Source organism: Oncorhynchus tshawytscha, linkage group LG04 (genome assembly GCF_018296145.1).
Source record: "Oncorhynchus tshawytscha isolate Ot180627B linkage group LG04, Otsh_v2.0, whole genome shotgun sequence".
In the NCBI taxonomy this organism is placed as follows: Eukaryota; Metazoa; Chordata; class Actinopteri; order Salmoniformes; family Salmonidae; genus Oncorhynchus; species Oncorhynchus tshawytscha.
The window spans coordinates 53430638-53457904 of NC_056432.1; the positions used below are offsets into that span (position 1 = coordinate 53430638).

Consider the following 27267-nt stretch of genomic DNA (forward strand, 5'->3'; position numbering starts at 1 on the left):
TGAGTTGAACTCTTCTGCTGTCGTAGCTAACGCCATACTCTTGCCATTCAATAGCCACCAGATCTGTTTTAACAGTACTGCATAGCATATATGTCCTGACACAATTTTGAAGAGTAATACCTTTTAATTTCTAAAATGCATGTACTATATATTTTTTTATATAATATAATCCTCTTTTTGTTCATAAAACGATTAGTGTAAGTTCTACAGAGCCATGAAACCAAATAATAAAGAGTAAGGAGGCACAAGTAGTATGACTACGCCACAAGTAGCTATGTCAAAGCTACACTTCCCTCATGCTCTCGCTCTTTTTTTTCTTGCTCTCAAACAGGCACACCAGATCTGTTACTCCGTCCTCTGCCTTTTCTCCTACGTGGCTGCGGTGAAGGGGAAGGAAGCAGAAGGCAAGTCCAAGCTCCTATCTCCAAGACCCCTGCCCAGCTAGTCTACGACCCATCCAATCTACCCCCCCCCACACACACACACACACAAAACCCCCTGTGCCTCTCACTCTGCAACAAAGTGGAATCTCGGTCCTACTATGACATTGAGTTCTGACAATCCTTGACCTACTTAAGCACACACCTCTACTCCTCTTTGCACCCTGTAAGTACATCTCCAAGAAATACCCTCTACTCTTTGTGCATGGCCCTGTAAGTAAAATCCTGAGTGTGTGTGTGTGTGTGTGTGTGCATAAACTAAGCAAAAAAAGAAACGTCCTCTCACTGTCAACTGCGTTTATTTTCAGCAAACTTAACGTGTAAATATTTGTATGAACTTAACAAGATTCATCAACTGAGACATAAACTGAACAAGTTCCACAGACATTTGAATAACAGAAGTGGAAGTGAAGTGTCCCTGCACAAAGGGGGGGTCAAAATCAAAAGTAACAGTCAGTATCTGGTGTGGTCCCCAGCTGCATTAAGTACTGCAGTGCATCTCCTCCTCATGTAGTGAGCCAGATTTGCCAGTTCTTGCTGTGAGATGTTACCCCACTCTTCCACAAAGGCACCTGCAAGTTCCCGGACATTTCTAGGGGGAATGGCCCTAGCCCTCACCCTCCAATCCAAACAGGTCCTAGACGTGCTCAATGGGATTGAGATCCTGGCTCTTCGCTGGCTTTGGCAGAACACCGACATTCCTGTCTTGCAGGAAATCACGCACAGAATGAGCAGTATGGCTGGTGGCATTGTCATGCTGGAGGGTCATGTCAGGATGAGCCTGCTGGAAGGGGGTACCACATGAGGGAGAAGGATGTCTTCCCTGTAATGCACAGCGTTGAGATTGCCTGCAATGACAACAAGCTCAGTCCGATGATGCTGTGACACACCGCCCCAGACCATGACGGACCCTCCACCTCCAAATCGATCCTGCTTCAGAGTACAGGCCTCGGTGTAACACTCAATCCTTCGACGATAAATGCGAATCCGACCATCACCCCTGGTGAGACAAAACCGCGACTCGTCAGTGAAGAGCACTTTTTGCCAGTCCTGTCTGGTCCAGCGACGGTGGGTTTGTGCCCATAGGCGACGTTGTTGCCGGTGATGTGTGGTGAGGACCTGCCTTACAACAGGCCTACAAGCCCTCAGTCCAGCCTCTCTCAGCCTATTGCGGACAGTCTGAGCACTGATGGAGGGATTGTGCGTTCCTGGTGTAACTCGGGCAGTTGTTGCCATGCTGTACCTGTCCCGCAGGTGTGATGTTCAGATGTACCGAGCCTGTGTAGGTGTTGTTACACGTGGTCTGCCACTGCAAGGACAATCAGCTGTGTGTCTTCACTCCCTGTAGCGCTGTCTTAGGCGTCTCACAGTACAGACATTTCAATTTATTGCCCTGGCCACATCTGCAGTCCTCATGCCTCCTTGCAGCATGCCTAAGGCACATTCACTCAGATAAGCAGAGACTCTGGGCATCTTTCTTTTGGTGTTTTTCAGAGTCCGTAGAAAGGCCTCTTTCGTGTCCTAAGTTTTCAGAACTGTGACCTTAATTGCCCACCGTCTGTAAGCTGTTAGTGTCTTAACGACCGTTCCACAGGTGTATGTTCATTGTTTATGGTTCATTGAACAAGCATGGGAAACAGTGTTAAGCCCTTTACAATGAAGATCTGTGAAGTTATTTGGATTTTTACGAATTATCTTTGAAAGACAGGGTCCTGAAAAAGGAACGTTTCTCTTTTTGCTGAGTTTATATATGCATGTATGTATGTATATGTGAACAATGGTCTGTGGCATCGTGCGTAAAATTTCCCAACCCAGGTCACGTCCTCTAGACTGCTCCCACAAAGGCCCAGCCTGAGGCCTTGGCCATAAACGTGCTTGTTCTTCAAGGGGAGACTTGGTCCGTCCGTCCCCCATCTCTGTCCCCTCTTTGTGACTGTCCTCTCGTCCTGGCCTGCTGCCAAGGTCTCATTGGTTGTTTTTAATGGGATGGAGACAGCGAGGGGGAGGGATATGTGAGGCACAGCCCTGCAAGTCGATAAGAAAGCAACCAAACCTCCCTGTTCACTCTGCGATGAATATTCTATGTGCTACGTGGTATTACTGTAAAACTCCAGTCTGTCCCAAGTCCAAACCAGTGAAATGTTTAAAAAGCACTCTAGTACTGACGGGTGTCACTTTGTTAAATACTACTACTGTTAAATACTACTACTGTATGGTGCATCAAACACTGCATGTAAAAGCTTTTTAAAGGTTTCATTCCTTTTGATCACAAAATATATTGTGTGGTCCAAGATGCGCGTATCTCTTTAGCTGGCCCAGTGAGGCTAAACTACTGTAGTTCTACTGTCAAATTTCTGGTCTGTGGTCCTCTTTATTGAATTGCATGTTACTATGGAGAAAAAAATATTTGAAGAGAAGCAGAATGCTGTACATTTCACCATAAAATGTTTTACAATGTGTGGTTTATTCACTAGATGTGCAATACTTTACATAGTTAGCCAGAGCCAGATCATTGTTCTGATAAAACATCTCGGCTATTCTGGCTTTCAAAGTGCAAAGAATGTAAAAGAAGAAAAAAAGGACTTCATTGTCTTACATATTTATTGAAGTGAATAAATGATGACCTCTTGTTTATAAGTGCAAAATCACTATTTGGAGATTCTAAACCTACTGCTGCGCTATCAAGCCCTGCTGTTATGGTTTTGTCCGTTAAGTCTTCATGTTGTGTCAGTACTGTGGTAAGAGAAATAAATACATTCTAGCCCCATTTCAGCCCAACTGTAAATCCCACAGTTTGAGTGTGTACATGCAGTGTATTGTTTTGCCAGATCAGCAATATATGAATAATACAGCTATGTGATCAGGATATTGTTTTTAATGTTTAAGTGGCTTTTATTTTTTAGAGGGGAAATGCTTGTGTAAGGAACATAGTTACAAATTATTTAAGGCATTTCATTATTGACAATAAAAACACTGGTGTAAATATGAGGGTCTCAAAACAGTTTGAAGACTAGGTATAGTTTCTTAGACTAGTTACATATGAGAACCTTAAGAAATGGGAGTATTTGAAACCAACCAACCCTATTATTGTGGTAGCTAGCCTGCTGCTGTGGTGAAAGTGATGGAATAATTGAAATGGGTGTGAAAAAAAGTATTTATAGAACATGTACAGCTTTGGCAATATCAAAATAAAAGTTGTCAAAACTAAAGCCCTCCATTTTGTCTCAAGTCATTATTATGTCACAGTTTGGATGAACACAAATGATGTAGCACATCCAATGTGCATACATATATTTGGAAAACATATCAAGAATGAAATCTAGAGTAACATTTGTGAAGATTTAATGCAACACCCTTTTTTTTTAAATTAACACATCACAAATTATTACAATGAGCGCTGTTAGCATGAACTATATATGTAATATAGAATAGACAATTGACACCTATGATTGTAAAGAACAATAACAAATATTTGTTGCTACTGGAACAATGCCAAGTTGCACAATATTTGTGGCTTTCAACATGCACATGTACTGTAGAGGACAAGTTGTCCTCCATTGAAGACAAATGGCAGATCTATTCATTGACAAAACAATGTAAATAATATATGCCATTTAGGGAGTGAACGTTAATTACAATACGGGTTACATGGAGAAAATCAAGCACCTTTGAAATGAAAATGGAGGGCCCTTCCTTCAGCAAAATATATTGTCCATGAACCTTAGTTTTAGAAACTGCATTACATGGCAACGCCGGAATTTTCCACCACGGACAAGAGTAACCTAGGGGTATAAATATCTCCTTTATATTAAAAGCATTGCATTAATCGAAATTCATATTTGCAGGTTTTTAAAAAGTCTAATAAAAATGTCATTCAATTCTACGTCATTTCACATATCAATATTCAACATTGTAAACATTGACAGAGAGTACATCCTATATTTATCCAATGCCAAATCAGTGTCTTGTTTGCAAGTAATTCAATCTGAGACGTCATTAGGAATTTAAACATGGTACTTCCAAAAGTGTTTCCCTACAAGCTGTCTAGGTTTAAACATATTTTTAGCCAACAGAAAGTGAATAGCGTAATCAATTTATAGTGACGGAATTTGAATTTGAGAAGGTTTAATCTCAGCCTCTGAATGTCAAAGAAATGAAACAATGGTATTCCCATATGCATTAAGTAATGTCTTTCCCGGGTATTTTACACCTTGCTTTATGCTTGTTTCTAGCATAAAACATCGCAGGTCAAGGCGCTGCTTTCGATCACTTTATATAATCGGACCAGTTTTATTTTCTTCCATATTTAAGCGAACTAGAGGTAGGTCTGTGCTTTTTGCCATTTTCTTTAATAAAACGTAGGCCAATGGCATCCCCTTTCGTACCCCCACAATTCGAGTCTTGATTGTAACTTAACAGCCCTTCAGTGACATGGAGGTGGGCTATTTAAAGAGTGGGTAGAGGAATTGAGCGACACATCTATGGCTATAGCATTCTATAACCTAATTTCATCTGTCAAACAGGTAGGTCCACCTCTTATTTCTTAAACAGGAAGAAATCGGGTTCCAACACAACCTTCTTGTTGTTAGCAAAGTCTCATTCAAATGAAGACTACTGAAGTTAATTATGCCTACTTTAAGCAACATGAGCTGTCCATCCAGCTGTCATGTTTCTACCCACTCTTTAAATAGCCCACCTCCATGAATCTGGATTCTTGTGAGGTCAATAACTCTGATAAATACATACATGGTCAAGAAACCATTGTTTTTAATTAAATCAATTATATTAGTAGCAAGCTATCAAAGCTGACCTCGGGTCCTCCTCATCGTCGCGCTCTCCTCAAACTGAACAGAACATAGGCTAGTCCATGAGCAAGATTTTTTGAACTAGGCCTAATAAATAAAAAAACATTTGTAGAAGCCTTTGACTCTCCTGAACTGCCACTGTAGACCTACACAGCACAGCCATTGGTTAGGCAGCACACAAAAAAAACGTTTTTGATCAGCAAGAGCAGAGCAGGCAGGAGCTCCGGTTTGGAATATCCATTGCAGTGTGTAATGGAGCCTAGTTGTATTTACATCATCAGCAGCCATCTTAAAAATACCACTTTGCTCTGTGCTTCTCTGAGCATGCACTTCGTAGCCTATAGGTTATGGATCATTTGATTGAGACCACACTTAATAGTCTATATGCCACTTGGTATTCCGCATCCAGCGGAGAATCAGAGATGAGGAGCGGCATCAGGCACATATCGATATCTTGCCTAATAAGCAACTAATTCTAAAACATTGATAAATATTGACATTTTATCAATTACATGACCCTCTCCTGGACTAGATTACAAAAAAAAAATACTAAACCCTCCCCTTGACTGAAATTGAAAAAGCATGACCCTCCCTCAATTTCCTCCAGGTAACCAACCATTCTGTACATTTTGATTAATCCCTTAGCAGATGCTTTTATCCAAACTTTGCATGTGCATACATTTTACGTACAGAGAGTTATTAAAAACGTATTGATTTGGGGGGCTAATACTATTGCTATGCACTTTTTTCTTAAGGTTAGATAAGGTTACAATATTATATTGTGACAGAGGTAGAACATGTCACAAACTTATGACATTGAGAAGTAGATGTAGTAAAGTGCTACCAAATTTTGACCAGCAGAACACAGGCCAATAGAAAAATAGATTAGAGCAAAGTGACCCTAGGAGCAAAGGCATTATAGTCTACCTGCTTCATACAGTAAATTACAGATTTTTCATAAGTATGCTACATATACAGTTTCTATGCCTCTGTTAGCACTTATGAAGAGGAGTGTTTATCATTTACGGAAGTGCTAAACCCTTTTCCCTCAAATTTTTCCCCATCTTCTTGCACTTTGCCCACTTGTCACTCTGTTCAAAAGACTGGCAGCCATCTTGACCCACACAGGGGTAGCCGTAGCCTACTAGAATATTAGCCTCTTTTCCACGCTCAGAAATCCTGTAGATCAGGACTCTCCAACCCTGTTCCTGGAGAGATACCCTCCTGTAGGTTTTAATTCCAACCCCAACTAATGATTAGAATCAGGTGCACTAGATTAGGGTTGGAGTGAAAACCTACAGTACAGTAACTCTCCCAGAACAGGGTTGGAGAGCCCTGCTGTAGATCGATGCTGTTCTATATAGTTGGAGGAGGCTTCACTCTGTGTGCTTGGTGGGTCTAGCTCTCTCCGTTGACAGACTTGCAGAGTATTCGCAGGCGAGACATGACTTCGTCCCAGTCCAGGTAGGCTCCCTCCAGGTGTCTCACCTGGTCTGGGTGGCTCAGATAGCTCTTCCGCCCATGGAGCAGGCGCCAGTTGTCAAAGGTGACCAGGTCGCCTGCAGGAGGAGGTGGAGGTATATGCCCACTCAGTACTCACCCATAATATACAGATATTTCAAGATGAAAGTTAAAACGAATAGGCTACCTCTCAAGTGCCTCTTCAGTATGCCATATAAAAGATAACCAATAATCATAGACGGTAAGTCTACCACCTCTACAACATTTGTAACTACAATTCATGCAAAATCTTACAATACAATTCCTATTGCCAACTTTTATCCAGGGAAGCTTCAATTGAACTGCTAATCTTGAAGGGGCACACTCATGCACACACACACTAACCAGGCTCCATCTTGTAGGTGAGCATGTTTTCTGGTTGTGTCATCAGCTGGATGTAGGCCTTGAGGGAGCTGTAGAAGGCCTGGACCTGGTGCAGGGGGAGGTCCAGCACAGAGTCCCTGGTGGCATTGTTGTAGTTGATCCGTACCACCCGCCCATTACTGTCAACACTGCTCAGAGAGAGGAGGGGTGCCAATGTTAGTGTGTGTGTGTGTGTCAACCTTTAGAAACTATGAAAATGACTGCATGATGGACATCTAGGTCTTGTTGCATAATAAGTTGACAAGTGTCAGATGCTCATATCTGATACAATCATATAAGAATGATCAGTGTCCATAATTAGAAATTCCCACAGTGACCTTGCTTGCTCACTTAAAATCACCTTCTCACCCATCAGTTGAAGGCAATGTTCCCTCAAAAAAAATTGGGCACTGAGCAAAATTCTGTGCAACTTCCGGGGCACGTTTACTGTGAACACTGAGGCTTTAACGCTTTAAGTTACAGTTTTAACAGTGGCCAAGTTGGTTACTGTGGGTATTTGATCATAATGTAGGCCTATTAGAGTGGCCTACCATCAAAAACCATGGAGAATTTTTTTATCCCATAACATTTTAATATGTAAATAGTTGGTCTATCATTCAGCCTACAGTAGCAGCAAATGTGTGGTGTACAAAGTAGGTCTACATTCCATGAGACTTTTGGAGAAAAGAAACATGCAAGATTTGACATTAACCTGTTTATCCACTTGTTCTTCAGACAAGGAGGTGACTGAAAATGTTGTGTGGTTTGATGCAAGAAACCAAAAATAAAATGTATTATTATTCCCATTCCACTTTACAGATAACCAGAAAAAGTATGCTACCCTGTACCTATTGGCTACTTGGCTTATTCAAGACCATCTCAAAATATAACACTGCCCCTTTAAGACATAAACAAGCTCTTTACTTGACTTGCTTTTCAAAGATGTCTAGAAATGCGCACATTTTGTGTTCTTGTATGAAGCAACCAGTCCCCCATTGCTGACAAAAAAAGTTGCTATAACTGGGATAATAACTCACTAACTAGCAAAGAATATGAACAAATGTCTACAAGTGGCTACATAAACTCTCGCTTTGATGTAAAAACAAGCGCATCTACTCACGACTGCTCACACTGTAAACACAGTCCAGTTCAAAGTAAATGGCACAGATCCATATGGCAATGTTTTTGCATATAGGCCTACTGCAGCTCTGATTGTTTATGGTGCACTGGTCTATCTAGAGTATGGGCCTGAGTCGTGCCTGTCAATGCAATTGAATCCTACTCCAATGCGCTCTTCCTACAAGAAAATCTCTTGCACAGTTAGTTTAGCATATTAAGTCTTGCATAGTTCGTTTTGTTTCTGTATGTTACATTGAAAGTGGCTAATATTGGTTGATTCGAGCACAATTTCCACAGTAGAGTGAAATGTTGATAGTGTTAACTAAAGGGGAAAACTCTAGAAAGTTGTGTGAATTTCAATATCATGCTTCTCTGCACGGGCTGATATTTATTCTGCGCACAGCTCCTTAGAGTGAACATTGGTTGCAGGTTGTGTATTATATATTGATTCTGCGGTTTACATTCTGAGCAGCAGATGGCGACACATATCCATCATGCTCCTAAATCACATCCATGTAGCTTTGAGATAATCTTGAGAATGTAAGTGAGTGAGTGTCCATATCCGTGTGTATTTTGGTCAGTGTGCAACCTGGAGCAGTTCTAGACTGACCTCCTGTCAAGTCACATTAATATGTAAGCTGAATGATGGCTCTTATGTGTGCAAAAAACAGGCCAATGCATCCATGTCTTATGTATTTTAATGGTGTGGCGCTCACTCACTCTATGATGTGGTTCTTGGACTGCACCATGAAGTCACAGTAGTCGGACCCTGTGTCGGTGAAGTCCACCTGCAGGGAGGTGAGGGTCCTGAAAGCCTCTGGGTCTTCTCTTCTCAGTTTTTCTGCCATGTGGAAGCCGTCCACCGCTTCACTCTCCCCACCCTCACCAGCCTGGCTCAGGCAATGCAGGAACTGCACCTGCAAACAGCCATACAGGATATTAGTACTGTTGCTAACAGCCATCCCATACAGGATACATACATCTTAAAATATAGGGGGTGTGGACTGTGTGCAGTAAACGGCTTAAATATATGTGTGTGCTTACGCAAGAGTGTTTTATCCAGATGTGACTCAGCTGTCTGACTGATAGTGGGAAAGTAGAGGATTAATGTAGATTTCACAAAGATGACGGTGGATCCTGTCTACTCACTCCAGGTGGATAGTGCAGTGCTGGATAGTCAGTGTGGAGACTGAGTTTGCCAGCTGTGTAGGCCACGTTGTTAGCCTGGGATTTGTCCTGCACCTGCCATGTGTGCCTGAGGAAGGAATGAGAAAAATGTAAGAAAGGTCTATTATTAATGATTATTAACTAATTATCTAATCACAAAAGGTGTTGAGAACTAAGGACCAAGGCATTGTCTTTGGAAACATTAAAAAGGTTCAAGAGCAACAGGACGTGGAAAAAGTTATTCATCGTCCTACATTTCTAGCATTTGTTAAATGGATGCTGTTAAAATAGTATGCCAATTATACTAGGTGTCTTCTTTGCTCTTGGCATGGAGTCGCTGTGCTCAAATATATGCAAATATGTGCCCTGGTTTTATGTTGTGTCTCTTGGGTTGTTGATTGCGGAATAATTATTTTTTTTCCTTTACAATAAATAAAAACTGCAGCTTCTTTAATGACATGTCTCTTGCTTTGGTTCGCAGCTGTTAGCTTCCTCTGACCTGGGCTAAACTGCTGTCTGTGGGATGCTTGTTGTTCCAACCTCAGCTTTATTGGCCCACGTGCAATCATTGACAAACAAACTGGACGATTTACGAGTAAGACTATCCTACCAACGGGACATTAAAAACTGTCATCTCTTATGTTTCACCGAGATGTGGCTGAACGATGACACGGATAATATAGAGCTGGCTGGCTTCTCTGTGTGTGGGTAGGACAGAGCAGCTACATCTGGTAAGACGAGGAGCGGAGTGTGTGCCTATTTGTCAATAACTGCTAGTGCACAATGTCTAATATTAAAGAAGTCTTGAGGTATTGCTCGTCTGAGTTAGAATACCTTATGATAAGCTGTAGACCACACCATCTATATTATTCGTAGCCATCTATTTACCACCACAAACTGATGTTGGCACTAAGACCGCACTCATGAGCTGTATAAGGCCATAAGCAAACAAGAAAACACTCATCCAGAAGTGGTGCTCCTAGTGGCTGGGGACTTTAATGCAGGCAACCTTAAATCCGTTCTACCAGCATGTCACATGATGGATGGAAAAAGAAACTCTAGACCACCTTTACTCCACACACAGAGATGCATACAAAGCTCTCCTTAGCCATCCATTTTACAAATCTGACCATAATTCTATTCTCCTGATTCCTGCTTATAAGCAAAAACTAAAGCAGGAAATACCAGTGACTAGATCAATACGTAAGTGGTCAGATGATGTGGATGCTACGCTACAGGACTGTTTTGCTAGCACAGACTGGAATATGTTCCGGGATTCATCCAATGGTATTGAGTGATATACCACCTCAGTAACCGCTCTTACTACACCGGCTCTGATGCTCGTCGGATGTGGCAGGGCTCGAAAAATATTACAGACTACAAAGGGAAACCAAGCCACGAGCTGCCCAGTGACGCGAGCCTACCAGACAAGTTAAATGCCTTTTATGCTCGCTTCAAGGCAAGCAACACTGAAGCATGCATGAGAGCACCAGCTGTTCCGGACGACTGTGTGATCACAGATCAACAAGACCTTTAAACAAGTCAACATTCACAAAGCTGCGGGGCCAGACGGATTACCAGGACGTGTACTCAAAGCATGTGCGGACCAACTGGTAAGTGTCTTTGCTGACATTTTCAAACTCTCCCTGACCAAGTCTGTTATATGTACATTTCAAACAGACCACCATAGTCCCTGTGCCCAAGAAAGTGAAGGTTATCAGCCTAAATGATTACCGCCCTGTAAGTCAGAATAGGGCATGACAACACCTTTTCCCCCTCAGGAGACTGAAAAGATTTGGCATGGGTCATCAAAATCCTCAAAAAGTTCTACAACTGCACCAATGAGAGCATCGCGACCGGTTGCATCAGCGGCAACTGCTTGGCATCTGACAGTAAGGCGCTACAGAGGGTAGTGTGTACGGCCCAGTACATCACTGGGGCCAAGCTTCCTGACATCCAGGACCTATATACTAGGCGGTGTCAGAGGAAGGCCCAAAGAATTGCCAAAGACACCAGTCACCCAAGTCATAGACTGTTCTCTCCGTGCTACCGCACGGCAAGTGGTACCGGAGCGCCACGTCTAGGACCAAAAGGCTCATTAACAGCTTCTACCCCCAAACAATAAGACTGCTGAACAATGAATCAAATGGCTACCCGGACTATTTACATTGACCGCCCCCCTTTATTTTTACACTGCTGCTACTCGCTGTTTATTATAAATGTATAGTCACTTTACAAACTACCTCGACTAACCTGTAACCCTGCACATTGACTTGGTACCGGTACCTCCTGTACATAGCCTCGTTATTGTTATGTAATTCTTTTTTCATTTGATTCGATTTTTTTTTTTACTTTCGTTTATTTAGTAAATATTTTCTTAACTTTATTTCTTGAACTGCATTGTTGGTTAAGGGCTTGTAAAGAAACATTTCACGGTAAGGTTGTATTCGGTGCATGTGAATTTTTTTATTTGATTTGATTGAATGTATTGGGTAATACCCCGGGCTTAACATCCCCTGGATGAATTTTGGACTGAGGCCTACCTACCAAAACTCAATTAGGTTGCATGTCCATAAAACTTCTGGATAATCCATACTGACGGCAACAATAGTGAGCGTAGTGTTCAGTCTGGTTTAACCACGCTGTCCATGTTATCCTCAGTATACAAAAGGAGCGGATAGTTGAGAGTAGCAATGGGTTTCTAGAATTAGGATATTTAGGAAAATGAGACATGATGGCAAAGTTCAAACGCACCCTAGTGAATCTGCTGCAGTGGAAATATAAAGCTGTGTGGAAAATGCAGAGCTTTTAGAAATTGTATGCCCGTGGTTTGGCTTAAGATTGTATGAAGCTAATACAGTCAGAGGGCATGGTTTCTCACCCATAGAACGTCAGTCTTAGGTAACCGATCCTCTGGCTGAGGCGGGCCACTTGACCCTGCTCCACCGGCGCCCCCTTCAGGTAGACGATTCCTACGCGGCGTAGAGCCAGCAGCCAGGCCAGGGCGGCCTTGTCATCGTGGAGGACCTCCTCGAAGTTGGCCGTGGGGATCTGTAGCTCTGAGTCCCAGTACATATGCTCTGAGTGAGCCAAGGAGATAGATGCACTTCATTAAAGTATTGTATCATCCTGTATAGTCTGTATCGTATAGTCTGTATTATACCGTCCTGTATCGTATCATTGTTTGTCAAAGTTCCCAGGTTTTTCAGAAATTCCAGTTGGAGGTTCCCCAGAATCAGGAGGGAATGAGTAGGGAGGGAATCCTTCAACTGAAAATCCTTGAAGCAGGATTTCTGAAAACTTGGTAAATCTCCGAAATGTTTCAACGTCAGCATTTTGCAATACAACATTTCGGCCATTTTCTACCAATGCTTGTTTGCCTTGGTATAGGACAGCTCAGGTTGCCACAACCATATGGACACATGAACAGAAACCACAGCCTGTCAATGGACAATGGACTCTAACGGCAATATGTGTAATGCTCCTGGACACAGTCTGTACTGTCTGTACATAATGTGTCTGTGTCCATGAAACGTTTCCTCCAAGGGATAGGAGGGAGGGAGGGAAGCCAGCTCGCTACGGTTGGAATACTCTGTGAGGAAAAAGGGGAAGGGGAGAGAGGGGTGAGAAGAGTCTGCATGTCTCAACTGACAGCAGTGGAAAAAGCCTCCCACTGCTTCGCTTCGCACCCAGCTGGCTTCAGCCCTTTTTCCATAGAGGCTCTCTCCAGTGGCTCCTGCGTTGCAGACACAGCTGCCGAGCACATTTAGTGTGTGTGTGTGTGTGGGGGGGGTACAAAGTTAGTGTTAATTAATTATTCAAAAACAAACCAAGGGGGTACAACAAACCTCTTCAGTGGCAATTCATCTGGATTAAGTGGAGTACAAATCCAAGTCGGATGATAGAAAGCTTGACTTTGCATCAACTCAGTTGACGTAAATATTTGTGTGGCGTAGTCAATGGATTTTGCTCCGTGAGTACAGCTACGGTAACGCATGGAGTCTCTGTGTGTGTAGGGGCTTATGCAGGAAGAAGCTGCAGCTTGATTGCCACCCCTGGGAAATGATCCTGACCCTTTTCAGCTGAAACAATGAGTCATCGAGATACAATGATACCCTTCACTGATACTGATGACTTAACCCACAGCAGGTTTTTACATCTCCCTTCACGCTGTCATCTCCCAAAAAAACTGTAGCATAGGTCAAAAAGTAAAATAACTCTTTATTAAAGGCTGGCTGATGTTGAGGGTCACCGATGAAGAGAAGGTTTAAGTATGGGGACTTCTAGAATATAGGCTAGTTCCTTCCAATATTATATATAATGTTACAAGTACTCCCATGAAATCAGACTAGCCCATAGATACCATTTGACCAGCTAGTATGTATCCACACAAAGGAGGACATAAAGTTCTTGGCTAGAGGCAGAACGGTGATTCAGGGACAGCCCTGAGGTTTTAGATATCACACATGACGGAGTAAGCCATAACAGCGGAGGTAAAAGCATGTCATATCGAATTAGGAGTTTTGGCTGAACTTGCCTTCCCCCCCTGTAAGTGGACATTTTCTTGTCTGGTAAACGTGGCTAACATCACTGGTTATCTCCTGATTTGACTCAAGACCAGTACTCACTACCTTCACTGTTACGTTTTGAACAAATCGATTTTCAATTCTTAAGAGAAGAGAGTAAGGAGAGAGGAAATGAGAGGAAGAGAGAGACAAATGGAGAGGGAAGAGAGCGAGAGAAAGTGGAGAGTGGAAAGGAGCATAGAGAGAATCAGAGCAGAGAGAGCTAAACCCAGGTAGGCCCTTTAGTGGATGATGGATGGGGTAAGAGAGCGGCTGGCTGGGCAGTGGGCCCGGGCTGGGAGGGTTCAGATGGTGCAGGGCCCAGAGCGTTCTGCTCGGTTATTGCCGTGTAATGCTTGACACTCAAATTCTCACCAAGCGCAAAATCGCTGCTCTGATTTCCTGGAACGTGTAGCGTTGGTCCACCAAGCCAATTAGCGATTAGTCTCCCTGACTCTTGCATAGTTTCCAGCCAGGGTTAACTGAGATACACACACACAAAGCCTGAGATTGTGTGTTTTGAGAGAGCTAGTTCCTGTGTCGGTCCTAGTATGTATGTGTATTAGAACCCAGGAGTTTTTATGTGACACTATTATGCTTGTGTACGTATTATGTGTTATCTTTCTGTTTGACGGAAGTGTGTGTATGGACACACATTTATGTGAGTGTATTCATGTGTGCATAATGCCTTTCCTCCCTTCCGTTGGTCTTGGTCTGCTGCTGTGGCTTTTCCAGACGAGGAAACCTGAAGCTGTGGTTCCTGTTGCTGACAGCAGTCTCTCTCCCTCTTATTTTCTCTCTCTCCCCATCTCCCACACCACCCGCTCTCTCTCCTCCATCCCCTGCCCTCTCTCTGTCTGCTCTCCTCTCGAGCTGGAAGTTCTCTCAACGCTCTACTTGAGTCGTGGTTCTCCAAAAGGCTGTTTTGTGTGTAAGCAGGGTCTTTCACAATTCTAATCCACTAGATCAACTTCCTCAGAGGGTAAAATTGTGGAGTTCAGTCCTTCTGACGCCCCTCGGTTTCGACTGGAGGAATTAGACGCCGTATTGTATGTGTTGTAAAGGCCTTCACAAACATGGTGGCATTCATCAGTGCTTTCATTGCAGAGGGGGCTGAGGCCAGTGAGTGTGCCCACTATAATTATCAGGACAAGCTTGCAGCTGTACTGACATTTTAGATGAATGGAATTGTGTGGTATATCGGCCAGAGGAATGTTAACATCTAGTGGAATACGGAGGTTTCCTCAAAACAACTACAATCCTGCATCCAATCATATGAGAAGTGAAGTCACATAAACACACACACACACACACGTCACCTGCAGTGTATCACATTGTAGCTGTTATAGTCCTATTTACAAAGAGTCTGTCTTAAACTGACGTGGCACAGCTAGTCCTTCTCTGGAGAACGCTTCCCACCCTCCGTCCAATACAACAAACTAACCTTTCTCTGTTTAATGGAGAGACCTGCACCACAGTGCCACCTCTGCCTTCTCGGCTTTAATAACACAGTGTATACAGTGTTCTTACTGGAATGCTCAAGGACTCTGATGACCAAATCCAAACCAACCCCTAATTCCTACCTCTGCCCCATGGTACTTTTTATAGATCTGGAAGACTTGGATAGGAGTCAGCAATAATAGCTTGCCCCTCTGATTATAGCTTGACCTAGCCCTCAGGTGGGCTGGATGGAATTTCCCCATGTTGCTTACACCTATTCAGTCCTTCCAGATGTTTAATATCATTTTCAATCTCCTGAGCAGTAAAGCTGAACTGAGCTGAGCTGTACTGTGCTGCGCTGGCCTGGTTACACATCCACTTTAGGATACCACACGCATCCAACTGTGTGTGTGTGCGCGCATGTGCTCAGCGGGGAGATTCATCTTCTTGATAGACAATCAGTGTGTGTGTATATGGAAATGGTGAGGTTTGGGGAAAGATGCGTGTTTTTCCATTGATGCACCACTACAGCTATGTTTTCAGGGGCCTTGTTTTTTTAAACTGATGTGTTCTCACGCATCGCCACAAGAGCACATAGGTCCAGATGGATTCTACATTCATGAGTCAAGGAAGAGCCAGACTCCCATTAAGTCAAAGGAAAGACATATCAGCTGCTGTTTGGATGAGGAGGAACCAATCAAGTTCCATTTGGACTAACTGAGGCCCAGTCGTGCAGATTATCATCACATTCAGACAGTTTGCTATTAGAGCTGATGAGAGTATTATACAGTGCCTTGCAAAAGTATTCATCCCCCTTGGTATTTTTCCTATTTTGTTGCATTACAACCTGTAATTTAAATGGATTTTTATTTGGAGTTCATGTAATGGACATACACAAAATAGTGAAAGTGAAATGAAAAAAATAACTTGTTAAAAGAAATTCAAAACTGAAAAGTGGTGCGTGCATATGTATTCACCCCCTTTGCTATGAAGACCCTAAATAAGATCTGGTGGAACCAATTACCTTCAGAAGTCACATAATTAGTTAAGATCCACCTGTGTGCAATCTAAGTGTCACATGACCTCAGTATATATACACACCTGTTCTGAAAGGCCCCACTAAGCAAGGGGCACTACCAAGCAAGCGGCACCATGAAGACCAAGGAGCTCTCCAAACAGGTCAGGGACAAAGTTGTGGAGAAGTACAGATCAGGATTGAGTTATAAATAAATATCAGAAACTTTGAACATCCCACGGAGGACCATTAAATCCATTATTAAAAAATGGAAAGAATATGGCACCACAACAAACCTGCCAAGAGAGGGCTGCCCACCAAAACTCACGGACCAAGACAGTTTTCTTATTATTTCTTGTTTGTTTCACAATAAAATAAATATTTTGCATCTTCAAAAAGGTAGGCATGTTGTGTAAATCAAATGATACAAATCGCCCCCAAAAAATCTATTATTTTAATTCCTGGTTGTAAGGCAACAAAATAGGAAAAATTGCCAAGGGGGTGAACACTTTCGCAAGCCACTGTAGACAGTGAACCCAGTGAATGCAATATGTATGCCGTTAAGTAACTATTTTTAAAAAAAAATCATACTTGTGTTCATCTCTAAGCCAAGCTATTTATCACTGTCTCATTAAAAAGTGATAAACAATTCTATTCTATTTTATTACCATTTACAAACATGGCTTGCTTGCTAAAACTACATCAGAGCAGAATGTTCCATTTCATGGTGGCCAAACAAGGAGTTTTTTAAGGACAGTCTTAAGGATCTCTCGTTATACCACTAACAACTCGCCCAGAGTCAGATTAGGCCTGTTTATCTCATGAAGGGATGCTTTAAACGGTTGCACTCCAAAATCTGCACTGCAGGGAAGAGAGTGACTCAGTAGGCACTATGGTCGTGACCAAGCAGACAGTGAGTAAAAGTGTTGACACATTTACTGGCAGCAGTCGGTGGAGAAGAGTCCAGAGGAAGATGTGTGAGAAAAGACTGTGGCCTCTTGGGTAAGCCAGCCAACACTGCTTCGTCACCTCACGGTAGGTAAAAGGCTCAAAGTACACTAGCCAGAAAGTGAGAAAACACCACATCACTCGCCGAGGATAATCATTATCCTCCTTAAGCGTTCAAAGAGGCCTTAAGGACACAATAGTGCCAGTTTACAGGCTTTATTACTGTTCACAGGAGGCGGCAAGATGGAACATTTGATAAACACACAGAAGGTAATGACTACTACACTCTCAAAATAAAAGGTGCTATCTGGAACCTAAAAGGGGTTTTCGGCTGTCCCCATTGGAAAACCCTTTGAAGAACCATTTTTGATACCATGTCGAACCCTTCTGGGTTCCATGTAGGACCCTTTCCCCAGAGGTTTCTACATGGAACCCAAAAGGGTTCTGCGTGGAACTAAAAAAGGGTTCTCCCTGGAACCAAAAAGGGTTATACTATGGGGACAGCCAAAGTACCCTTTTGGAACCCTTTTTTCTAAGAGTGTACTGATAATGTTATCAAATCAAATCAAATTTTATTTGTCACATACACATGGTTAGCAGATGTTAATGCGAGTGTAGCGAAATGCTTGTGCTTCTAGTTCCGACAATGCAGTAATAACCAACAAGTAATCTAGCTAACAATTCCAAAACTACTACCTTATAGACACAAGTGTAAGGGGATAAAGAATATGTACATAAAGATATATGAATGAGTGATGGTACAGAGCGGCATAGGCAAGATACAGTAGATGGTATTGAGTGCAGTATATACATATGAGATGAGTATGTAAACAAAGTGGCATAGTTAAAGTGGCTAGTGATACATGTATTACATAAAGATGCAGTAGATGATATAGAGTACAGTATATACGTATACATATGAGATGAATAATGTAGGGTATGTAAACATTATATTAGGTAGCATTGTTTAAAGTGGCTAGTGATATATTTGACATCATTTCCCATCAATTCCCATTATTAAAGTGGCTGGAGTTGAGTCAGTGTGTTGGCAGCAGCCACTCAATGTTAGTGGTGGCTGTTTAACAGTCTGATGGCCTTGAGATAGAAGCTGTTTTTCAGTCTCTCGGTCCCAGCTTTGATGCACCTGTACTGACCTCGCCTTCTGGATGATAGCGGGGTGAACAGGCAGTGGCTCGGGTGGTTGTTGTCTTTGATGATCTTTATGGCCTTCCTGTGACATCGGGTGGTGTAGGTGTCCTGGAGGGCAGGTAGTTTGCCCCCGGTGATGCGTTGTGCAGACCTCACTACCCTCTAGAGAGCCTTACGGTTGTGGGCGGAGCAGTTGCCGTACCTAAGAATTTGTTCTTAATGTTCTTAACTGACTTGCCTAGTAAAATAAATAAAAAAGATTGGATTTTTCTTGTCTATACTGAATACATAATTTAAACATTCACAGCGTAGGTTGGAAAAAGTATATGAACCCTTAAGGCTAATGACTTCACCAAAAGCTAACTGGAGTCAGGAGTCAGCTAACCTGGAGTCCAATGAATGAGACGAGATTGGAGATGTTGGTTAGAGCTGCCTTGCCCTATAAAAACTCACAAAATGTAAGTATGCTATTCACAAGAAGTATTGCCTGATGTGAACCATTCCTCCAACAAATGAGATCTCAGAAGACCTAAGATTAAGAATTGTTGACTTGCATAAAGCTGGAAGGGGTTACAAAAGTATCTCTAAAAGTCCACGGTAAGACAAATTGTCTATAAATGGATCAAGTTCAGCACTGTTGCTAGCCTCCTTAGGAGTGGCTGTCCTGCAAAATGACTGCAAGAGCACAGCGCAGAATGCTCAATGAGGTTGAGAAAAAACAACTAAAGACTTACATAAATCTCTGGAACATGCTAACAGTCTACGATACGTAAAACACTAAACAAGAATGGTGTTCATGGGAGGACACCACGGAAGAAGCCACTGCTGTCCAAAAAAAACCTTTTCTGCACATCTGAAGTTCAAAATATTCTGTGGACAGATGAAACTACAGTTGAGTTGTTTGGAAGGAACACACAACACTGTGTGGAGAAAAAAAGCACAGCACACCAACATCAAAACCTCATCCCAACTGTAAAGTATGGTGGAGGGAGCGTCATGGTTTGGGGCGTTTTGCTACCTCAGGGCCTGGACAGCTTGCTATCAACTACAGAAAAATGAATTTGCAAGTTTATCAAGACATTTTGCGGGAGAATGTAAGGCTATCTGTCCACCAATTGAAGCCCAACAGAAGTAAGGTGATGCAACAGGACAACGACCCAAAACACAAACAGAATGGCTTCAGCATAGGAAAATACTGAGTGCCCCAGTCAAATTCCAGACCTCAACCCGATTGAGATGCTGTGGCATGACCTCAAGAGAGCGGTTCACACCAGACATCCCAAGAATATTGCTGAACTGAAACAGTGGTCCAAAATTCCTCCTGACCGTTGTGCAGGTCTGATACACAACTACAGAAAACGTTTGGTTGAGGTTGTTGCTGCCAAAGGAGGGTCAACCAGTTATTAAATCCAAGGGTTCACAATGTTTACACGGTGTGTTCAATAAAGACATGAAAACATTTTGTTTGTGTGTTATTAGCTTAAGCAGACTGTCTGTTTTGACTTACGACCAATTTATGCAGAAATCCAGGTAATTCCAAAGGGTTCACATACTTTTTCTTACCACTGTACTTCAATATAAGAGCGCTATCCAATATTTCCCATGGAGGGGTGATTAAAACAGATCCATAAAATGATTGAATCAGATCCACAGCCCCCAAAGCCACATCTCCAAGACAAGGGTTTCGGAAACCGAAAATGACTGTGGTACCATTCCTAGAATGCCTTTGGAATAAGAAGGCAAAACAACTTGTGGTTGCTAAGGCCCTCGGTAAAATAAACAGGAAGTGTAAACACTAATAAATATAATGATGACAAACACCGCTTGTAGATTCCAATCTCCCTGTGCACAAAGTCTTTGAGTGTTTGTTTGTATACTATACACACACTATGGCTTCAAGCTCTAGCCTAGATGATTGAGTGAGGTCAGAACCAGACCTGGGTTTAAAATATTACTTGAAATAATTAAAATACTAATGCTGTGCTCGACTGAGCTTGCATTGCATAATATAACCAATGGAATAGTCTCAAAAGTGCAAACCCCACTCGCCTGGCACTCCAGGCAGGCTCAAAAATGCCAAATAGCCTACTATTTGAATAGCTAGACTGGTCAGAACAAGGTCCCCTCAGTTGCAGAGAGAGTTGAGTTTGGCTTTCAAAATGGTGTCTCTAAGCATCCACTTCCACTAAGGCTCCCTATAATCAGTATTCCATATGGCAGAGGCAGAAGAGGGGAGTTGAACAGGACTGCACACAGACTTTATCCCTTGCCGAAGGTCTCAGGTTATTAAGCTATTTCACATACAGCCACTGCATACCTCAGCGATGTAGTCTGGTCTACGTGTGAAAGCGGCATCCTCTGGGCTAGAGATTGACAGGCTGCACACTTTGACAGAAGCAGCCGTGTCTGGGGAACACCATATCCTTGGAAATTATTGGGGCATGTGGACCCGGAGGTTGGTCAACACAGCCGCCTCCGGACTACATGTTCCCCCAACTGTGGGGGTTCAAATCCAGCTTCTATACTGTCCATTCTCCAAATCTCATTTCTATGCTGTCTAAATATAAATATGTTTTATTTAAGTAAATGGTTAGGGGGAAACTCCTAATTCCTACTGACACTAAATGACAAAAAACAAGTGAGTTGTGATTCAGTCTGAGAAACACCTCATATTATCATATTGACCTCAGCGGGTGCTACACTTTCACAATCTTACCCGTCTTCTGGGAAAACATACAGATGTTCAAAACTAGGCCCATATATGTGCGTGGAAAGAGAAAGAGAGAGAGAGAGAGAGAGAGCTATAGGGAGCTAGGTAGGGATGTGAACTAAACTTGAGTAACAAAACTTCCACATGTGAACATTATTTCACCATCCATCCATCTAAAAATGTAAACTTTTCTAGGGTTTTTCGGCAGGAGGAATTTCAGACCAGACCTCAGGAGGATATAATTAAACCCAGAGACAGGTGGGCTGTGTGTGTGTGTGTGTGTGTGTGTGTGTGTGTGTGTGTGTGTGTGTGTGTGTGTGTGTGTGTGTGTGTGTGTGTGTGTGTGTGTGTGTGTGTGTGGGGGTGTGGGTGTGGGTGTGTGAGGGTGCATGTGTGTTAGAAAGAGAGAAAAAGAAAGCGCACAGAGCCAGACAGAACATGAGCTAAACTCTGTCTGGTAGGAGCACTCCTGATGTCGAGCTAGCAACCGTGGAAGAACAGAAACCCTGCACTGACAAAGTGTGCGTGTAAGTGTGTGTGTGTGGGGAAGGGGACCTCTTACACTTGTACTAAAGGAGATGGTGGAGAAGGGGGGGTTGCTATCGACACACTGCCTTTAAATCACTCGAGTGGAGACAAAGCAGGAGCCACTCAAACCTGTGGGTCCTTCAGGACCACGTGTGGACATACCATAGTCTCTCCTCATTTGAAATGCAGCTACAGCTTTCATTTCACTTTTACACAGCTTTTTTAAATTTATTTTTTTACAGACTGACCAGGTGAATCCAGGTGAAAACTATGATCCCTTATTGATGTCACTTGTTACATCCATTTCAATCAATGTAGATGAAGGGGAGGAGTCAGTTTAAAGAAGGATTTTTAAGCTTGAGACAATTAAAACATGGATTGTCTATGTGTGCCACTCAAAGGGTGAATGGACAACAAAATATTTAAGTGCCTTTGAACAGGGTATGGTAGTAGGTGCCAGGCGCACCGGTTTGAGTGCATCAATAACTGCAATGCTGCTGGGTTTTTCACGCTCAAAGGTTTCCTGGCCCACCACCAAAAGGACATCCAGCCAACTTGACACACCTGTGGGAACCATTGGAGTCCACATGGGTCAGCATCCCCGTGGAATGCTTTCGACATCTTGTAGAGTCCATGCCCTGACGAAGTGAGCCTGGTGGGTGGAACTCAATAATAGCAAGGTGTTTCTAATATTTTGTACACTCGGGTGCATTGAAGTGTATTTACGTTTTTTTAACGGCGTGTGATTAGATTCATCCTGCTCAGTTTTAGAGAGAACAGATTATCAACAATGTTAATAAGGTCAATGATGTTAAACTTAGTTTATAACTGTGTGTTTGTGTGTGTGTGGGGGGGGCATGAAACCTATTGGATATGCAACAGATATTACAGAAATGTTATCTTGGATGTTACACATATTCAAGATTAACAGTCTGTGCTCAACCCTTAGCTAACCAGCTGACCATTTAGATAACTTGTAAAAACCCTAAAAACAGTAAAAACCCTTAATATCAATAATGGTTTTCTAAATTACTTGTGGCCTGTAGCATATGTTTTTTAAACAACTGAAAATTCAGTTTGTATTGCACAAAGAAAATGCCAATCAAAAAGTAACATTGGAATTTGCAGGATTCTTGCTTTAAGTACTGTATGAGGGCACAGACCCTTATTATCTTTTTCAGAGAAACTCTTCAGGGATATTTTCAAAAATGAAAATCCTTTATCTCATGGGTCTTCAAAGTTACGCAGGAGTCAGCTACTGCTACACCAGACTAGAACGGACACTGTCAGCATGACTGAATTGGCAATGTGTGTATGCATGTACTGTACTGTAGCAGTGAATTTCAATAGACAGAGACACATGCTAAACCCAAACTAACAGCTATGAAACTATATAGGCCCTACCAGTTTGGGATTGGACCACAATCAATAATGAAATAAACAAAAGATTTATCCTGATTTATTCCAGAATATCTATTTTCAGCAACAGTGGGGAAATTGCCATATAGCAGTCCTAGGCGTAATAGTCTTACTGTTGAGGAAGAGCTCCTCTTGTAGAGCTTGTCTGGCAGCAGGAGAGAAGCACCGTTTCCTCAGCCATTCTGAGTCAAACTCGCTGGTGTGCTGGTCCGGCCACACTATGGACACCTGAGGACAACCACAGAGGTTGGTTAAGCCTTCCTTAAAGGCAGCTCACACTAGTGTAGCACATGGGGATGTGTAAAACTTGCTCCTCAGCCTGAAGTGTCTCCATTTGCACCAGCGCATAGCTAGCTTTTTGTGTGGTGCCGACTGGTGAGACGCGTCAAGAAGGCGGTCACGTGTGCTAGCAAGGCAGAGGTCCAGAGTTCGCACCGGGTATGAGCCGAGGAAGTGGTACTCGCTACGCAAGCAGCGTGATGTCCTTTACAGTGGTGCCTAGTGACTCAGTGGTGCCTAGTGACTGATCTACAGTTGCGCTCAGCTCAACACTGGGGTCGGTGTTGAGTAAGTTTGAGGAGTGAATGTAGCACATGTGGATGTGTGAAACTTGCTCCTCAGCCTAAAGTGTCCCCACTTGCGCCAGTGAATAGCTAGCTTCTCGTGTTGCGCCAACTGGTAAGCAGCGTGAAATCCTTTACACTAGCAACAATATTGCCATCTACACTGAACAAAAATATAAACGCAACCGGTAAAGTTTTGGTCCCACTTTTCATGAACTGAAATAAAAAGTGCCCCAACATTTTCCATGCGCACAAAAAAACATATTTCTCTCAAATGTTGTACACAAATTTGTTTTCATGCCTTTAGTGAGCATTTCTCCTTTGCCAAGATAATCCATCCACCTGACAGGTGTGGCATATCAAGAACGTCCACCTGACAGGTGTGGCATATCAAGAAGCTGATTAAACAGCATGATCATTACACAGGTGCATCTTGTGCTCGGGACCATAAAAGGACACTCTAAAATGTGCAGTTTTGTCACACAACACAATGTCACAGATGTATCAAGTTGAGGGAACATGCAATTGGTATGCTGACTGCAGGAATGTCCACCAGAGCTGTTGCCAGAGAAGTGAATGTTCATTTCTCTATCATAAGCCACCTCCAATGTCATTTTCGAGAATTTGGCAGTATGTCTAACCGGCCTCTCAAATGTAGACAAGTTGTATGGCGCCATGTGGGCGAGCGGTTTGCTGATGTCAACGTTGTGAACCATGTGCCCCATGGTGGCAGTGGGGTTATGGTATGGGCAGGGATAAGCTATGGATAATGAACCCGATTGCATTTTATCAATGGCAATTTGAATGCACAGAGATACCGTGACAAGACCCTGAGGCCCATTGTTGTGTCATTCATCTGCCGCCATCACCTCGTTTCAGCATGATAATGCACTGCCCCATGTCGCAAGGATCTGTACACAATTCCTGGAAGCTGAAAATGTCCTAGTTCTTTCATGGCCTGCATACTCAACAGACATGTCACCCATTGAGCATGTTTGGGATGCTCTGGATTGACATGTTATGACAGCGGTTTTCAGCACACCCATTGAAGAGGAGTGGGACAATATTCCACAGGCCACAATCAACAGCCTAAATCAACTCTATGTTAAGGAGATGTGTAGCGCTGCATGAGGCAAATGGTGGCCAGATACTGACTGGTTTTCTGATCCACACCCCTGCTTTATTTTTTCGGGTATCTGTAACCAACAGATGCATATCTGTATTCCCAGTCATGTAAAATCCATAGATTAGAGCCTAATACATGTATTTCAATTGACTGATTTCCTTATATGAACTATAAATCTAAGGAAATTGTTGCATGTTGTGTTTATATTTTTGTTCTGTACAAAATTAACTTAAGTGTAGTAAGATGAGTGCCATTAGATTGACACTTGATTTAAGGTAAGTTTGACATTTTCCTCCTTATGGTTACATTTAGAATTGGGGAAAGATAAGTTGATCCAAGATCTGTTACCTTGTTGTTGTCAGTGACTTGGACCCGGTCGACCCCAGTGTGGATGTCCAGTTGGGAGAGCAGCAGGGTGCGGGCCTGGGCTGACTGCAGGGTACACAGCGGGCATTGACAGTTGTCCCTCAGCCATGTGTACGGGTACATGCTTTGCCTGCTGTCCTCCCACTCCACCTCCAGTTGCCTTTCCTGCTCCAGGGCACGGACCTGCCTCACCCCAGGGCTGTTCCCCAGAGCAGTGGAGGGGAGCGGGGTGGGTGCCTGGGACCCATACCCACGGAGTTGCCTCCAGATCAGGTGAAGAGAAGGAGATGGAGAGGTGGCAGCTGTGGCAACTGCCCATCTAGGCCTACCCTCAGCCCTCAAGGCATGGCAGGCCAAAACAGAGCTTCGCTTGCGCATGCTCGGCAGGGTGCATCGTGCTATAGCGGTCGTCCACATCCTCGAACCAGGACCTCCGGATGAGCTGCTTCTCCAGAAGAGAAGGGGTGTCAGAAGAAGCAGGGGAATAAGAAGGAGTTTATGGAAGGGTTTAAAGTTTCAAAGGGTGATTATAGCTGCATTGGTTTATTATACCTTACGCCATCTTCTTATAAATGGCCTAATAAAACATGAGGAAAGAATACAGCCAAGCAAGTGCCAGTGTGCTTCACAGTCACAGCCATGGAAACTAAGACACATCATTAGGTTAATCTGATGTTCCGAAGACTAAAGACTTTTTTATGCCACGACACGCACCAGAACAGTACACTCTGGGTTCCAAGTCAACATAAATATTCCAAAGGTTAATAAGGTTACAGGTCAGGACACATGTAGACCTTTATTACTTGTTTTTTACTTTTATTTAGAATTTATTTAGAATGATTGTTTTAATGTTTTGTATTATCTAGGCATATCTCACCATAAATGGAATTGAGATGTTTTAAAAATGCACTTTCATTGAAATAGTTTTGATTTAATATAAGCTAGATATATAGGCAAAATGTGTTATAATACTAAATGCACCTTGCTACCACACTGATGAAAATAGGACCTTGCAACTTTTGGTATCCAAAATTGCTTTCACTTGTTATTACAAGCGCGAAAACATTGGGTCGTCACTAGTTACCACAGCCACAAAGTCATAAACCCCGCCTATTTATAAAATGTATCTTCTAAATGTGATTTTACACATAATCCTAACCTTAAACACACGGCTAACCCGAATCTTAAATTAAGATAAAAGCGACAACAAAAACTATTTTTGTACGATAGCACAGCCAGGTCAAAATTGACTATCTAATGGAAACCACAATATCTCGCGATATAATAGAACATTATTATCAAAATATTTTATTTGCGGATGTTTCCGCTTTGGAATCTAGGTGAAAGGTCAAAACAATGGTGAAAGGTCAAAACAATGAGCAAGCGTTGAAAGCAGCTCGCGCTACAGATTTACAAAATGTGTTAATATATATATATATGTATGTATGTATGTATATATAATAGATAGACAAATTTTATTATTTTGAAACCTTACAAACTATATATTTTTAACTATGTGTACTTATGCGAATCTGAACTGCTAGGCTAGCTTCTAATAGTTACCTACTAGTATTACCATTTAATTTAGCCTCCAATGACAAAATAGTTGCCATTAGACGCTCGCTTGCTGACATTAATTGGAGGATTTACAAAAAAACAGTGTTTGTAGCGAGCTAGCTAGTATTAGCTATCGTTAGCAAATATCCCATTCATTTATGTGGAGACAGGTAACAAATTATTTACCTAGCTTTCACTACGCAACAAGACATTCCAGTGACAACACATGCTATATTTACCCGCAACATTACAATATGTAGTACCTAAAAAAGTATGAAAAATGGATTTACCTGTTATTTTGGTAGGCTTTTTAACTTTTGAATGTGTTTTGTCAAGGAAGCTTCTATCAACAGCGCAGGTTAGGTGAGCACGTAAGTGAGTGACAACCACTGTCGTGGCATCAGAGATGGTGAGTCAGTGGATTTTGCTGAGATGACATCAAGGCCAATGCACATTTATTGATAGCCACAGACCAGTGTTATAGTGT

The 27267-nt window shown here is 42.6% G+C and overlaps 2 protein-coding genes across 25 annotated transcripts in view; one reads left to right on the forward strand and one right to left on the reverse strand.

Moving 5' to 3' along the window:
• The window catches only part of LOC112248989 (MAP kinase-activating death domain protein), an 83458-nt gene extending 82571 nt beyond the window's left edge, over positions 1-887 (forward strand). For 21 of the 22 annotated variants that reach the window (XM_024418493.2, XM_024418506.2, XM_024418496.2 and 18 more), the window contains one exon: positions 332-887. In XM_024418493.2, the coding sequence (XP_024274261.1) occupies positions 332-445 (114 nt within the window). In that variant the 3' untranslated portion in view covers positions 446-887. The remainder of the gene's footprint in view (positions 1-331) is intronic. The other variant, XM_024418510.2, reaches the window with a different exon arrangement.
• A 2363-nt stretch (positions 888-3250) lies between these two features.
• LOC112248992 (gamma-butyrobetaine dioxygenase) lies at positions 3251-27209 on the reverse strand. Of its 3 annotated transcripts, none has more exons than XM_024418518.2 (8): positions 27071-27209; positions 25206-25665; positions 23282-23396; positions 12276-12474; positions 9377-9482; positions 8948-9144; positions 7091-7257; positions 3251-6804 (listed from the first exon to the last, which is right to left on the reverse strand). In XM_024418518.2, the coding sequence occupies exons 2-8, from the start codon at positions 25638-25640 to the stop codon at positions 6644-6646; spliced, it is 1380 nt and encodes a 459-aa protein (XP_024274286.1). In that variant the 5' UTR covers positions 25641-25665; positions 27071-27209; the 3' UTR covers positions 3251-6643. The 3 variants fall into 3 exon arrangements, with proteins under 3 accessions (XP_024274286.1, XP_024274285.1, XP_024274287.1); XM_024418517.2 differs by having other exon boundaries at positions 25206-25668; XM_024418519.2 differs by having other exon boundaries at positions 25206-25671.
• Positions 27210-27267: the final 58 nt, after the last annotated feature.